The 17,107-nt window shown below is 25.2% G+C and overlaps 1 protein-coding gene across 2 annotated transcripts; it reads left to right on the top strand.

Annotated features, from left to right (window-relative positions):
* The first annotated feature begins 7,117 nt into the window (after nt 1-7,117).
* LOC122508399 (E3 ubiquitin-protein ligase MARCHF6) lies at nt 7,118-17,030 on the top strand. Of its 2 annotated transcripts, none has more exons than XM_043621700.1 (7): nt 7,118-7,249; nt 7,952-8,397; nt 10,624-10,981; nt 11,171-11,526; nt 11,774-12,430; nt 12,992-13,448; nt 15,515-17,030. In XM_043621700.1, exons 2-7 carry the CDS (start codon nt 8,014-8,016, stop codon nt 16,261-16,263), a joined length of 2,961 nt encoding a protein of 986 aa, XP_043477635.1. In that variant the 5' UTR covers nt 7,118-7,249; nt 7,952-8,013; the 3' UTR covers nt 16,264-17,030. The 2 variants fall into 2 exon arrangements, with proteins under 2 accessions (XP_043477635.1, XP_043477634.1); XM_043621699.1 differs by lacking the exon at nt 7,118-7,249 and adding an exon at nt 7,477-7,603.
* Nucleotides 17,031-17,107: the final 77 nt, after the last annotated feature.

The following is a 17,107-nucleotide window of genomic DNA, read 5'->3' as shown; positions in this document are numbered from 1 at the left end:
TTGCGTTGATACGATTATATCGTAAAAAAAGTACTAATCGCTTGTTAGACATGATATGCATCTCCTGCAAATAATATGCAAGGATATTGCTGACTCGTAACAGCTTTGTATTAAGTTCTTAATCGACTGATTAATCTTAGTGATTTACGTGATCCTTTGCCAGAATGTCAGTTTATTTTTTTCTCCTTTTTTCCTTTATTCTTTCCTCCTTTTTTTAATTTTTTCTTTTGTCTTTTTTTCCCTTTTCTCTGTTTCCTTTTTCTCTTTTTTTCCTTTTCCCTTTTTTTCCTTTTCCCTTTTTCTTTTCTCTTTTTCCTTTTTTCTTTTTCCTTTTTTCTCTTTCATATTTTTAATCTGCTTTTTAATTACTAATCAGAATAGAGTGCAACGCAAAGTTTTTAATTGTCTAGAAATTTTTCTTCTTTGATTATAATAATTATCTATTGTTCGGCGTTAAGCACTGGCAAAAGGCTGTTATCTCAATTTTTTATTAAAGATTCACTCTCACGCTTTAAAAAAAAAAAATAAAAGAATTGAAGGATCAAAATATTTGTATATAACACTCTTGTATTGTAAATATTCACAAAATGCAATTCATTATTATATTGACGAAGCGAATTTAAAAACTTTCATTGTATCAGTCGATAAGTTTCATATTTTTTTTTCTTTCTCTCCTCGTATCCGCTAAATATTTAACGTTAGACTATTTAATCAGACGTGTAGTTTTCCATGTAGATGTAAAATGAAATAATCTGGGCCATCCTTCAATTTAGAATAAAGAAATAGATAACAAAAAAATAGATCTCAAAAAAATAGATCGCTTACACAAATTCAAATTTTTGATGAATTTAAATAATTTAATCCAAATTTCGAGATGTGGATGAGAAAAAAAGCAAAAAAAAATTCCTTTTTTTCTCATCGTGGCCCATAATTGCGTACAATGAAACAAATTTTTTTTTTCAAAGAATATACGTAAAAAAAATTGTAAAATACATTTTGAAGTTATATATAAATATATATTATCAAGTGTTCATTATCTGTAATATTACATAAACGTTAATATCGAGTCAAGTCTATTAATATGGGAAAAAGAAAAACTCGATTAGTGTTTTACACATTTACTCGTATCTTTACATTATTCTAGCTTCTATTTACTCCACGTAACAATTTATTTCTTTTTTTTTTTGTTACTTTCCAATTGGAAATTTTGTACAAAAAAAATTTTCTTAATTTAGGGATCCCATACTTCTGAAATGAAAATTTTGTTTTCCCTTTTAAATAAATATTTATATTTAAATATATGTTGAAACTAAATGTTATAGAAATATTATAATAAAATTACAAATTAAATATTAAAAAAAAAATTTTTATTAAAACAAAGTTTATTTAAAGTTGAAAAAAATTATTTATGAACGTTAAAAAACTTTTCAAAAAGTTAGTCCCAAGTTTCCATTTAAGAAGTATGAAATATAGATTCAACTTTTAAAAAATGTGTACGAAAGTAAAAAAAAAACGTAAATTAAAAAATATATATATAGGTGAATGTTGGACCAAGCAATTTTTGGCAAGTCTTGCAAATAAAAAATTTGTTATTCTACCTTTTTCAAAAAAAAAAATTGTCTATGTAAAAAAAAATGTCAAAATTCACAGGGCCAATGTTCGAGAATAAAAAATTTTTTTTTTTTTGTTGCGTTTTTAAAGCGAGCGGAAATGAAGTACTTACAAAATAGAATAAATAAATCGAAACTTAACGGATTGCTCAATAATAGATGATTGGTATATATTGATTATAATTGTACTCGTAGGCGCTCCCGTTATTTCAGTATTGATTATTATTGACATGAAAAAAAACTATTATAACAATCATATTTCTACTGAACTGTACTTTAAATATTTCATCACCGAATATAAGCGACGCTATTGCGACACAAACAAAAAGGGAGCAGTTTTTAATTTAGAAAAAAATAAATATGCGACTGGTTTATATAATATAATACCGAAAAATAAAAGAAAACCAAAGTCTTGAGTCTGTTTGTGAAATTAAAAGTCCAAGTGTGTTCGAACAATGTCAGAATGCATGAGATCCCTAGTTTTTAGTGAAATTATTATTGTAAATCAAATTTAGGTTTTTAATTTTCTTGTCATTTTTTTTTCTAAGATTTACACTGAAAATTTATCGAATTTTTAGTTTCATATTTGTTAAATTAGTATTTACGGTGATTTTAATACTATTTGTGTACATATTTTTTTCAGGAGTTTGAAATATTATGAAATATCTTAAATTGCTTAAATTGTTTAAATTGAATTTAAAGAGATTTTTAATCTTTGATAGAAAATTGTATTGTGATTGAAAATTTTTTTATTGTAAAGTCTACGATTTTTAGAAAAAGCTTCTTTTAGTGATTATTATTATTATTTTTTTTTTGCTAGATATGTGGCGAAGCGACAAGTAAATGGCGACGATTATGAAAGAAAAATAATTCTTACCAAGCAAACTGTATTTTACATATTTTGTGGATTAAAATTCAATCTGCGCACTTTCATTTTTATGTAAATGTATATTTACAGTGTAAACAATATTTTCCTTTCTGTCATGTAAAATAATTAATGATTCATTTTTGAAACAAAATGACTGTTTTTGTTTCCGCAAAGGAAATAATTTCTCAGGAATTATTTCACGAATTATTTTTGCTCAAAATTTTTCTTTGCTCGGAAAAAAATTAATTTGGGGAAAGCCAAATTAAATCAATAGAAAACAAGAAGGAAAATTTTGTTATCAGTGTAGATGGTTTAAGATTAAGAATAATTGTATCAACAAACTCCTGCATAATTTTTTTTTTCGTTTCAATCATTGTCTCGATATTTAGACGGATTAATTGCATTTTTAATGAGAACTGAGCTTATTTAATTAAAAAGAAACAAAAAAAAACCCGACAAATTATATTACGTACGTTAATATAAAATGTTCTTTGCTAGGCCTGTACAATATTGTAAAATAATATATTAAATTTTGAATTTCGCCAATTTCAAAAACGAGATAGGTGGCATTGAATTAGTTTTATTATTTGTAAATTGTGAATTGTATTCTTTTTTTTTGTTCTTTCCTTCGAATGGATGAATCTACGAGCTTTTACCAATCGAATGTTGATACAATATATTTATATTTATAGTTTACCGGCTCACGACTATTGTTTAAGTCTAACAAGAGCAATTTTCTTTTCACATTTTTTTTCTTTGCTTTTGTTTGTTTTTTTCTTATTTTATTTTTTTGTTTAAACAACAAATTTATTATATAAAAAAAACTGGTGTTCAATGGAAATTGGGTCATTTGTGTATATGACGACTTTTTTTTTGTTACCTTCTTAAAAGAAAAAAAAATATATATTATGTACTTTTTATGTTGATGTATAGTCAAAGCAAGGGTAGTGCAAACTTTATATAGAGATTTTAACATCGTTATTGTAATAATTATTATTTATAGTTTAATTAATAAAATGCAAGTGGATTATTAGATTTATATATATATATTTTTTTTTTTGATTGTGGGATTGTGAATTGTTGCGAAAATATATAGTGCAAGAGAAAAAAAAATCAGTTTATTGTATGCCTATTAGATGTATGTATCGTACTAATTGTTCGAATAGAAAAATTTTCACACACGAATTATAATAATGCATAATAAGCACGTCGAGATTGACTTGTTCTTTTTTTTCTTCTTTTCTTTTATTATAATGAAAATTCGTTTGTCACGATTTTTTCTTTCTTTTTTTTTAATGATTCTATATCGAATATATTGTACAATTTTTTTTCGAAGACGACTAAGCATACCTAGACTCGATTTCACAGATATTATACATTGTTATTATTGTTGCATTAAAGCTAATAACATTTTACAATTACTTATGTCACTATATAAACACAGGTATAATGAAAAATATCAAATCAATAAATTGTTTTGCAAATTGAATATTTTTATTTACTCTTCATTTCGTTTTTTTGCCTTTTCCTCTATTTCTATAAATACCTTTTGTTTCCTAACTTTTTAAATAATTTTTCTTTTTAAGTCTTTAAAATTTTTAAATTAATACATGTACTGAAAATCATTGAATTCTTGTAAAGTATTTATAAAAAAAATTTGAAAATAATTGAATTCATTTCAAGAATTTTATCAACATTTTTTTCAATAATTGAATACTTTCGAGAAAATGTAATTTAAAATTGTATTGAAAATAATTTAATTCTTGGCAAGATTTTTATTAAAATTCTTTAAATAATTGAATTGTTTTGAAGAATTTATTTCAATATTCTTGAAAATAGTGGAGTTTTCTTTGAATAATTTTTACTTAAAATTTTGAAAGTAATTGAATTTTATCAAGAATTCAATTATTATTAATAATTGAAATAAAATTCTTTACAAAAAGCCAATTTATAAATAATAAAAATCTTCGTAAAAAATTCAATTATTTTTATATAAAATAATAAAATTCTTTATTAGGATTTCATTTATTTTCAATGCAATTTTAATTGATTTCTTCCAGGGTTCCTACAAAATCTGGAAATCATGGAAATCATGGAAATGGTATGGAATTTTTAAAAGGCTTCTGGAAATCAGGGAAATCATGGAAAAGGCCTGGGATTTTTAAAAGTTTCTAAATTTTTTCTGTTTTCCATTTTTTCTCTTGAATAGAAATTCAAATAATAATAAAGCTAAATGGCATAAAAGAGAGGAAAAAATGTTGAATTTTAAGAAATTCGGTTTTTTGAATATTTTCGAATTTTTGATACTTTTAGAATTTTTACCAAAGAGTGGAGAATATTGAATAAGTAAAGTATTTTCCAAGAGCCCAAAAATAATGAAGCTAAATCCCATAAAGGAGAGGAAAAAAAGTTGAATTTTAAAAAATTTGGATTTTCGAATTTTTAATAATTTTCGATAATTTTAGATTTTTTACCAAAGAGTCGAGACTATTAAATAATTTAAGTATTTTCCAAGAGCACAAAAATAATGAAGCTAAATCCCATAAAAAAGAGGAAAAAATGATGAATTTTAAGAAATTCGGATTTTTGAATTTTTGATAATTTTCGATAATTTTAGATTTTTTACCAAAGAGTCGAGACTATTAAATAATTTAAGTATTTTCCAAGAGCACAAAAATTATGAAGCTAAATCCCATAAAAAAGAGGAAAAAATGATGAATTTTAAGAAATTCGGATTTTTGAATTTTTGATAATTTTCGATAATTTTAGATTTTTCACCAAAGAGTCGAGACTATTTAATAAGTGAAGTATTTTCCAAGAGCACAAAAATAATGAAGCTAAATACCATCAAAGAGAAGAAAAACTGTTGAATTTTAAAAAAATCGGTTTTTCGAATTTTTGATAATTTTAGAATTTTTACCAAAGGGTGGAGACTATTAAATAAGTAAAGTGTTTTTAAAGAGCCCAAAAATATTGAAATTAGATTTAAAATTCCACTGGAATTTCGTAAAAATTTGACCTGGAAATCATCGAAAAGGTATGGAATTTTAAATTTGGATTTCTGTAGGAATCCTGTCTTCGAAAATTTCCATTATTTTTAAAAATCTTGTAAAAATACTCAGTGAAAATTCAATTATTTAAAAAAATAATTGAATTTTTCACAGGAGTTCAATTATTTAAAAAACTTTGAATAAAATACAATTCAAGAATTCAATTATTTTCAAAAATTCACTTATTATTTAAAATTTTACAAAAAAATTTTATTTTGTTTAATAAAATTCTATTCAAGAATTTGAAAATTAACTGCATTCATTTCAAGAATTTCATTAACATTTTTTTCAATAATTGAATTCTTTGGAGAAAATGTAATTAAAATTGTATTGAAAATAATTTAATTCTTGGAAAGATTTTTATTAAAATTCTTTAAAATAATTGAATTTTTATTAAAACTCTTGAAAATCATTGAATTTAAATAACATTTTTAAATAATAATGTATTTTATTAATATTGTATAAAAAATAATTGAATTCCTCCGAAACATTTTAATATATTTAAATAATAATATAATTAATAAATAATAATATATTTTACAATTCATAAAAATAATTTAATTGTTTCGACGGATTTTATCTCAATTTTTGAAAATAATTAAATTTTTTGAGGGAATTTTATTAAAAATTGTTGAAAATAATTGAATTTATATTAAAATTCTTGAAAATAATCGAATTTAATTAATATTTTTAAAAATAATTGTATTCTTTCGAGAAATTTTACTAAATATCTTGAATAATAATAAAGAAAAATAATTAATATTATGCATTTAATAAGTAAATTCTTTAAATTTTAAACCTGTAATTATTGAAAAATTGATGTTTAAAAACACGAATAATAGGTTATGTTTGCATTATATTTATCTTAACTAAAAGTCCAGTTTTGATTATTTAAATTTGAAAACTGTTTTTATGGAATTATTTCAATATAACAAAGACTTGAACGTCGGTAATTTGTAGTAGTAATTAATTCTCTTTCTGAATTTTTACTCCAAAAATTATGAACATAACCTAAAATTTGTTGATATTTTTACTCGAAAGTGTCACTTGTCTGCTTCATAGCTACTTTTTTCGGAGCGCGTTATATTTATAGTAATTAATTAATCATCTTGTATTTAATTAGCCAAAAATTTTACTCTTGAATAAGAAGTTAAACAAATTTAAAAAAAACTCTTGTTATTTACTTCGTTTACTTCAAAAGACAAAAAACTAATTACGTAATTGGAAAAAAGACTTTCATAAGTAGAGCATTGTAGAATTATATATATTTAATGAAATATATTTGACGCAATATATTTAATGCACTATATTTGTCACAATATATTTAATGCATGTAATAGTCTATTTTATTTTTAATTTTAATGGCCTCTTGTGTATTAATAATCTTTAATGTAATATTGATTCACAATTACATTATTTACATTGTCATTCGTTCAAATTTAAAAAAACAACGTGACGTGGCACTTTCGACCAATAAAATGACGTATTTCATATTTACAATTTCCATTGGTCATTTCAGACAAATTGGACAGTTTTTCATGAAATTGTTGGCAACATTGATAATGAAAATCACTAGAATTATTTGGTGATTTTGATTGTCAACAGTAATGACAGAAAGTACTAGAAACGGGAAGAAAAAGTAGCAGTAGAAACTTTTCGATATTTTTGCGTTATAATTTTCGTTTTTACAATATATATATATACTTTTGATAAAAAAGCAAGTAAGTATAATTATTGTAAATTTTCCTACTATATTAAATATTGTAAATATTGGGAGAAATTAACGAGGAAATGTTGCATTTGATGGTATTATTTTAGTCAAGGTCTAAAGAATGTGTTAACCTATTTTGACATTTTAATTGCTTGAACTTTATAAATATACAATTTTACAATTCTAAATATTTCAGTTTATTCCTATTCATAAAAAAACGAAGTAGTTTGGAGTTTTCCTCTTCTTTGGATTTTGTGAATTTTCTTGAATACGATGGGAAATTATTTGTTTAATAACAATAGTTATCGCAATTATGACTTGATATAATATGTCAAGAAACTTTCTTGCTGACACGTTCTTAGTGGTAAAATTTATAAATTTTGATAAGTCGTAGAAAGAAAGTTTTTTGCTGTCAAAAAACAGAAAAATATTTTTTTATTGTTCCTTGTAATATTTGTTAATAATTGTAACTATTTGGAATATTAATAATATGCTATTTAATAATTACTATTTTTTACTTCGTATTTTTTACTCGAAATATTTATTGTTTGGAATATTTATTACTTTGTAGTATTTGTTAATATTCGTAAAATTTGTTTTTTGTTCTCGTTAAAAATTTGCCATGATAAGAGAAACGTTCTTTTTGCTCGTTTGACTTTATGAAAATTTATTACTGTAATTATCTTTTTTTAATTGTATTCTTTTCTTTTAGGATTAGTCATTTCAGTGACTAGAGGCTAAGAGAGAGCGAATTTGCAAAAAAAAAACCTAAACATGACGGAGGACATGTTAGGTGCGGATATATGCAGGGTCTGTCGTTCAGACGATCCTGACAGACCTCTTTTTCATCCCTGTATTTGTACGGGTAGCATAAAATGGATTCATCAGGAATGTTTGCTCCAGTGGATGAGATATTCGCGAAAAGAATATTGCGAACTTTGTGGACATCGTTTTTCATTTGCTCCAATTTACAGTCCCGATATGCCACGACGTTTACCATTGAGAGACGTTGTTGGTGGTTTATTTTCAAGTATTGTCACCGCCGTGAAATATTGGCTGCATTACACTCTAGTTGCAATTGCCTGGCTCGGTATTGTTCCTTTGACAGCGTGTCGGATTTATCGAGCACTATTTAGTGGACCACTTGATTTAATACGGGTGAGAGGAAATTGATTCTTTATTTTATTATTTTTATAATTTTATTCTCTATTTTATCTTTATTTTACATCCCAATTTATGTCTATATCGTTTCATTTTTCCTTGGATTTACAACTTTTTTTTTTACAATTTGCTACTATTTGGATACTTTTTTAGATTTATGACACTAAAAGCAACTTTTTTCTATATTTTTTGGGGAAATTTGCAACACTTTAAATTCGCTAATAGTTGAAATAAAAAAAAATTCTAAAAATTATAATCAAATTCTTTAAAACGATTCAATTATTTTCAAAAAATATTCGAAATTATTTACTTAATTATTAATATTATTAATTTAATTATTATTTAATATTCAATTATTTTCAATATCTAGTATTTTCATAAAATTTCGCAAAAGAAATCAATTATTTTTAAAAAAAATTTATAAAATTCATCCAAATTTCAATTATTTTCATAAATAATAATAATAATTTCGAGAGGAATTCAATTAATTTAGAATAGCATTTTCAAAAAAATTTTATACAATTCTTTACAATAATTCAATTACTTTCACTAATAATGACATTTTTCATGGAAATCCAATGTTTAAAAAAAAATGTTGATAAAATTCTAAGCACGAATTCAATTATTTTATAAAATTAAAAAAATTTGTCACATAAATTCAATTCTTTTTAAACATTTTAATAAAATTTTTCGCAATAATTAAATTATTTTCATAAATAATATAATTCTTCTCAGGAATTCAATTATTTTCATAAATAATAAAATTCGAAAGAAATCAATTATTTAAAATTTTTTATAAAATTCTTCTCAAGAATTAAATTATTTTTATAAAAGTAATAAAATTGTCACAAGAATTGAATTATTTAAAATATTTCATAAAATTTTTCTGAAAAAAATCAATTTCGAAACTTTTTATAAAATTCTACCGCAAAACTTCAATAATTATTTTCACAAGCATTAACATTTTTCACGAAAATTCAATTATTTATAAAAATTTGAATAAAATTCCAGACAAGAATACAATTATTTTTGCGTAAATAATGCTTTTCAAGAATTCAATTACCTACTTTTAAAAATTATAATAAAATTCTTCTCAGAAATTCCATTAGTTTTTAAAAAAAATTGATAAATTCTTGAATTCTTCACAATTATTCAATTATTATTTTCCCTAATAATAAAATTTTTAACGAGAATTCAATTATTTAAAAAATATTAAATAAAATTCTTCCCAAGAATTCAATTATTTTCATAAATAATAAAATTCTTCTCAGAAATTCAATTATTTTTTAAACAATTAATAAATTCTTTCTTTAATTCTTCACAATTATGCAATTATTTTCCCAAATAATTAAATTGTTAACGAGAATTAAATTATTTAAAAAGAATTAAATAAAATTCTTCACAAGAATTCAATTATTTTCATAAATAATAAAATTCTTTGCAAGAATTCAATTATTTTCATAAATAATAAAATTCTTCGCAAGAATTGAATTATTTTCAGTAAATTATAAAATTCTTGTCAGAAATTGAATTATTTTTTAAAAAATTGATAAATTATTCAATTATTCAATATGTTATTTATTTTTGTATTTAAATAGTTGAATTTCAGTCGAAGTTTCTAATAAGAATTGATTTAATAACGAATTTGAGTTGAAATTTTAGATAAATCGTTGAAAATTTTAATTGTTGTAAAACTGTAATAACATTTAAATTTTTACTTTGAAAAATTATTAATTTATTTTCTTAATTCCTGTGAACAATTTAAATTTAATTTTATTAAATAATTTTATTTGTTTACTTTTAAAAATTACTTTTAAATACAATTGTATTTTTTAGTTTAAAATTTTAGAAAATAATTGAATTTTCCAAAAATTTAGAAGCAGGATTAGAGTAAAAATAAATATTTCTGATTGAAATAAGGAAACAGTGAGGGAAATACCGAATCAAATTTTTGTGAATCGACTAAAACAATTTTTTTTCATTCGTTAAAATTAATTTTCGATAGCTACTTTTTTACTATTTTTTTCAGAATTAAAGCTACTTTTTGATACTTTTTTAAAATTAATTATTGAGTGTGAGGCCTGTTTTAGGTAATAGAATCATTCTTTTTATAATTCTTATTACTAAAATAAATTTTGAATAACTGTAACTGGATCGTCGACGATATTTATTTTTGTTACTAAATAAAATAAGTGTTTTGAATAATATTTTTTCGATTTTTAGATTCTGTCATTGCCGATGGATATAATATCGACGGAGAATATTTCCTCGGACGTTTTTCACGGTGGACTCGTGATAATATGTAGTCTGGTGGCTTTTATCGGTTTGGTGTGGTTACGTGAACAAATTTTACACGCTGGTGGTCCGGATTGGTTGGAAAGAGATAATGTACAATTGCCACCTGTTGATAATCCACCAGCGGTGGAGGGTCAACAACAACAACAACAACAGCCGCAGCAACAACAACAACAACAACAGAATGACGATGAACGTGTTATTCATCAGCCTGATGTTCCGGAAAATAATAATATACCACCTTTTGTTGATGAACCGCCAGGTGAAGAGGAACCAGTTGATGAAGGTTGGTATTCAAGATAATTTTAATATTCGTTGATGCTAAATTAAAAAATAAATTTATTTGTTAATAAATCAAATCAAAAATACCATCTTTGGTGAATATTGAATTCAACGTTCATTAAAAATAGAATTTGGGTTGAATGTTGAATTACCGAAAATAAAGAAATTTCTAAATTGTCTTTTTTTACAATAGTGATTCATCAGATGATTAACAATCCACTGTATCCAGAGGAAGTGAATCCAGTCGTTTTTCCCGAGGGACTAGTGAGAGAGGAGGAAATTGCCGCTCCTCGACAGGACGTTGATAGACCAAACGGAAGAGTAATGAGGAATTTAGCTCATCTGAGGGCTCATTTTCAGGGGCAACCAGCTCCGTTGCAGGGACAGCCACAAATTCAGGGCGAGGCGGAGGAAGCGAATTGGAATCCAATGGAGTGGGATCGTCCCGCTGAAGAGCTCACTTGGGAACGTCTTCTAGGCCTCGATGGATCCCTCCTCTTTCTCGAGCATGTCTTTTGGGTCATTTCTTTGAATACACTTTTCATCATTGTAAGTATAAATGATTTATTTGGAATATTATTAATTTCTCACACCTCTTTTTAATTATTAAATTAGAATATTTTCAGGCCTTAGTCAGCACGACTTTTTCGAGTTTTTTCGACTATTTAAAAATAGACGACTTTTTTTTATCTATTTTTAAAAAATTCAAGAATTTTCAACTTTTCCTTAAATTGAATTCTAATTCAATTTATTATTTCCAATTCAAATCTAATTCAATGTTTACAAAATCTTTCAGGTGTTCGCCTTCTGTCCGTATCACATCGGACATTTCGCGATAGCAAACGTGGGACTTCAGGAATACGCGGCAGCCTCACATTTTGAAGGTCTGGTGACAACGTTGAGTGGTTATTGCGTAATTGGAGTGTGTTTGGTGATTCTGCACACGTTGGCTGCACTCTTTGGTTTGCGAACATCGCAAAGAATTCTTGGACTTTGCTACGTTGTGGTGAAGGTGTCACTCCTCTCGGTGGTGGAAATTGGTGTCCTGCCACTTGTTTGCGGATGGTGGCTCGATATTTGCTCACTGGCAATGTTTGACGCCACTCTCAAGGATAGAGAATCGTCATTTCGTCATGCGCCAAGTACATCAATGTTTATCCACTGGCTCGTTGGAATGGTTTATATTTACTATTTTGCCTCATTCATTCTTTTACTGCGCGAAGTTCTGCGACCTGGTGTTCTTTGGTTTTTGCGAAATTTAAATGATCCAGATTTCTCGCCAATACAGGAAATGGTACATTTGCCAATATTGCGACACGTGAGACGACTTGTAGCTTCGGCTGTTATTTTTGGTACTGCGATTTTGTTGATGCTTTGGCTTCCTGTGAGAATACTGCGATGGGCTTGGCCGGGATTTCTTCCTTATACGGTTACTGTTCAGAGTGAAGCTCAGGTAATTTTTTTTTTCTACACTGATTGAAAAAAAGGCTTTTTTGAGATACAAAAACAGGGTTGCCATACAAAACCTGGAAAAGTCAGGGAATTTTGATCGAAATCGTGGAAAATTGTTGTTTTCTAAAGTTATTGTGTTTTTTCTTGAAATCTATGATTTTACTTAAATATTTCAAAATTAATTCAATTTTAAAAGAGTTGCGTTTACAATTTTCATAAGTAGATGAACTTCAAAAGATTTTGATTTGAAATATTGTAAAATTTTAATTTTCAATTAATTTCATTAGATTTAAAAAAAAAAAAATTTTAAAACTAAAATTCTTCTGAAATTAGTTAAATTTTTTAATATTTATATTTAATTGATTATTAAAAATAATAGATTTATAGAAGAATTTTAGTTAAAAACAGTAAAACAAATTGAATTTTGAAGCAATTACAAATGATTTGAAAAGAGCAAAAGCGTGACAACCCTGAAAAAAGAGTATGGGAAAAGTATAGAAAAGTATAGTGAAGTATAGAAAAGTATAGAAAAGAATAAAAAAGTAAAATAATTTATTTTCAGGTGAGCGAATTGTCCTTGGAGTTGCTACTGTTACAAGTGATTCTACCGGCTTTACTGGAGCAGAGTCATACGAGAACTTGGCTCAAGGCTCTGGTGCGAGGATGGTGTCAAGTGGTGGCTTGGGTTCTCGATTTGCAGTCGTATCTTTTGAGAGATCAGACAGAAGATCCTGGACCAGCGATTGCCGACGAGCCACAACATCCGGATTTGGGAGCTGCTCATCAAGCGATGATTCAAAGAGAGGCACCTACTGATTTTCAGCCTTATGTGAGACCACGCTGCTTCCATGCGAGGTTAATTGGATTACTGCTCTTCGTGTGCGTTTCCCTTGTGATTGCGAGTCTGATCGCCATGACTCTTCCGGTTTGGCTTGGACGTCGAGTCATGGCTCTGTGGATGGCCGGAGCTCCTGCGCCGCCGTCACCTCCAGTCTTACCTCCGACATTACCCGCCAGCAGTAAGTTAATTATTATCATCATCCAGAATATATACTGAGTACAAACTGATCAGAGAGAAAAAAAAGTAAAATTGCTCATGAAAATCAGGGAAAAATCAGGGACTTTATCAAAAGGGGTGGATAAATGTTCAATTTCTAGAATTCGTAGGAAAATTCCGAATTTTATTTTCTAGCAGCCTTTAAAAATATTGAAAAGATTTAAAATTAATTTTAAATTCATTTTATTTCTATAACAATAATTATTAAACCATACAAATTTGTTATTTTAAATAATTTATTTTTTGAAAGAAGTGGCAGAAAATTATTATTATTAATAAATTATTTGTGAATAATTTTATTTAAAAATTCAAAAATAAAATATCAATTTTTATAAATAATATAAATAACTAGCAAATGTTACACACAAAACGCAGTATTTAATTTTTTATTACAAAATTTTCTATTTTCAAATATCAAGTTCAATGTTTGAATAATTTCAGATATAAAATTGAAATAAATTCAACTTTAATAAAATTCTTCAAAAGATTTCAATTATTTTCGTGGTACAATTTTTTTAAAATTTCTCGAAAGAATTGAATTATTTTTAATAAATTTTAATTAAATTAATTAAATTTGTATTTTGTTTCCTAATTTTTTTGTTGATAATTTTCATTTTTAATATTTCGAATTTTCAAATTAATAAAATTCTAATTTAATGCTATGAAGATTAAAAAATCACAAAAATGAATAAAATCAATTATAAATATTTCTTTTATAACTTTGAATCTGAAATAATTGATTTCTTTTAAAGAAATTTATCCAAATTTTTGAAAATAATTAAATTTCTTGCGAAAAATTTATTTAATATCTTTAAAAATAAGTTCATTCTTACTAGAAATTTATTAAAAATAGAATTAAAAACATTAAAATTCTTATAAAGGGTTTTATCCAAATTTCTGAATTTCTTTCGAGAAAATTTATTAATTATGAAAATAATTGAAGTCTTAAGAAAAATTTTATTAAAATTGTATTAAAAATTAGTGAATTCTTATTAAGAATTAATTTTACCAAAATTTTTCAAAATAATTGAATTTCTGAGAAGATTTTTATTATTTAGAGAAAGAATTAAATTTTTTCACAGTATTTAATTAATGTTTTTTTTATAAAGAATTTAAATGAAATTTTCCAAAATAATAAAATTTTTGCGAAGAATTTTATTATCTATGAAAACAATTCAATTCCTATAAATAAATAAATTTTCGAGAACGATTGAATTTTTTCGAGGAATTTAATTAAAATTGTATTGAAAATATTTCAATTCTCATAAAGAATTTAATCAAAAACTTTCAAAATAATTGTATTTATGCGAAGAATTTTATCAGATTTATAAAAGTAATTGAATTCTTTTGAGGAGTTTTTATTAAAAAATTCTGAAGAATTTAGTTTTTTGAAACATTTTTATTCAAATTTTTAAAAATTAGTTTTTCAATTAAATTAAATTATAATTAAAATTAGTATTTTTCATTATATTTTCAATTGAAAAATTTTCAAATTATTGATATTTTATGGGATAAATTGTAAACAAGTGAATTTTGGAAATATTTTTGGTGAACTTTCTTTTCTTTAAATAAATAATTGAATTCTTAAGTAACTTTCTCAAAAATTAAAAAATAATTGATTTAGAGAAGAATTTTAGTTAAAAATTCTAGAAAATAATTGAATCTTGAGAATAATTTTTTGAGAAGTTACATGAGGAATTCTTTTAAATTATTAAATTTCAAAGGAATTGAAATTTTTTAAAATCTTAATTCCTTTGGAAAAATAATAATTAAATAATTATTTAAAAAGAACTAGGGATTGATGTTTCGAATAATTTTACAATTAAATATATTCAAAAATAAATGTATTAAACACTTTTTTGTGTATCTAATTATTTTTAGTGTGTATTAAAATATTCTTTAGGGAAAAGTAAGGAAAAAAGTCAAAATTCTGTCTGTAAAAGTGTAAATTAGGGAAAAATCAGTGAAAAAATAAAATAAACTTTTTGTGATAAACAATTTTACTAATTTCGTTTTTTTTTCTTTTAGATGGAAGCGAAACGATTGTGACATTATGCGGAAGAGTTCACGAAGTTTATACAGTCGCTTGTGGAACGTACGTTTGTTGGGCGGCATTCAGAGGATTGGCATTGGCAATATCGTGGCTTCCACGTGGGAGACGAGCAATAATCGATCGTATCAAGCACTGGGCAATTCTCGGAGCTAAAGCATCAGTGGCATTTTTTTTGTTAATTGGAGTAATTCCATTGTTATTTGGTCTTCTTCTTGAGCTCGTTGTTGTGGTACCATTGCGTGTTCCACTCGAGCAAAATCCAATACTATTCATTTGGCAAGATTGGGCTCTCGGTGTTTTATATACAAAAATAGCCACCGCATTGACAATGATGGGTCCCGAATGGCGACTTCGTCTTGCAATTGAAAAAGCCTATACAGATGGAATTCGAGAAATGGATTTGAAATTCATTGTCACGGAATTAGCAGCTCCTGTGATATGTTGTTTCGGTCTTGCTCTTGCAATTCCCTATGCAATCGCTTATGGAATTGTTCCCCTATTAGTGACAAATATTCAAACACAAATCCTAATTGCACGACGTCTCTATCCATTTCTTTTATTGGTCAATGTTGTTTGCATTGTCATTCTATTTCAAATTCGTCAATTCAAAAAGCTCTATGAGCATATTAAAAATGATAAATATCTCGTGGGTAAAAGACTTGTTAATTATGAACATAGAAACAAGTCACAATCGCAACAACAGCAACAACAAAGATCAAATTGATTTTTGAGAATTGCGATTTAGATTTAGCTTCGTGTACATTCTGAATGATCAGCTCGAATAAGTGACGAATTAATAACAAAAGAACGTTACTCGGATTTTGTTTCTTTATAGTTTAATATATATTTATCTAAAAGCGATACTTCGTTTCGCTTTGTCAGTTGTATAATAATCCACGATGCTTTATTTATAGTCAATTATTAACTTATTTTATTATTCGGGTCAGCGACGAACGGAAATTGGTTTCTATTTAGCAGAATTTCGTTTGAAATTTTTTTTTTAACGAAAGAACTGATTTTTATTTAAGTTTCTTTAAACATTTTTTTTCTATAATTTATATTTCAAATTCAATCAGTGTAAAATTATTATTTAAAAGTAAATACCTTCAAATGGTTCAGTTAATGAATAGAGAAAAGTGCATGTGTACAAATAACTGGATTGAATATATTGAGAAGGATTTAGATTATAATTAATGTACTAAAGTATTATAATAGTAATTTGACTTTTCCATAAATTTGTCAATATTCATTTGAATTTTGTTTTTCTTTCAAACTAAATTCAAAGGAATTTTAACAATATTCCATTATTAATAATAATTGATATATCAACCTGATTAAAATTACAGGTCGTTATCATGTGCAGTGTACTATTTTTTATTTTTAGAAAGAGAGAACGCTCATATTTTTTATTGAAATAGTTGCTTCAAATTATATAAATTGCATTAAATCTTTCAAATTAATAAAAATTAAAAACAACTATTTTTTTAAAAAGAAAACAAATTTTTTCTGAAAATAATTAAAAAAAAATAGCAAACAGGTTTTTTTTTATATTAATTGTTAAAAATAGA

This window comes from Leptopilina heterotoma, unplaced genomic scaffold, assembly GCF_015476425.1.
Source record: "Leptopilina heterotoma isolate Lh14 unplaced genomic scaffold, ASM1547642v1 Lhet_54, whole genome shotgun sequence".
Classification (NCBI taxonomy): domain Eukaryota; kingdom Metazoa; phylum Arthropoda; class Insecta; order Hymenoptera; family Figitidae; genus Leptopilina; species Leptopilina heterotoma.
Note: the sequence above shows the minus strand (reverse complement) of the source record. Positions and strands in the feature narration are given on the sequence as shown.

Excerpts from the sequence above, each read along its gene's own strand:
- LOC122508399 (XM_043621700.1), top strand. The coding sequence starts at position 8,014 with ATGACGGAGGACATGTTAGGTGCGGATATATGCAGGGTCTGTCGTTCA. Across the intron at positions 8,398-10,623 it reads GACCACTTGATTTAATACGG|ATTCTGTCATTGCCGATGGA; the intron begins GTGAGAGGAAAT and ends TTCGATTTTTAG. Across the intron at positions 13,449-15,514 it reads TCCGACATTACCCGCCAGCA|ATGGAAGCGAAACGATTGTG; the intron begins GTAAGTTAATTA and ends TTTTTCTTTTAG.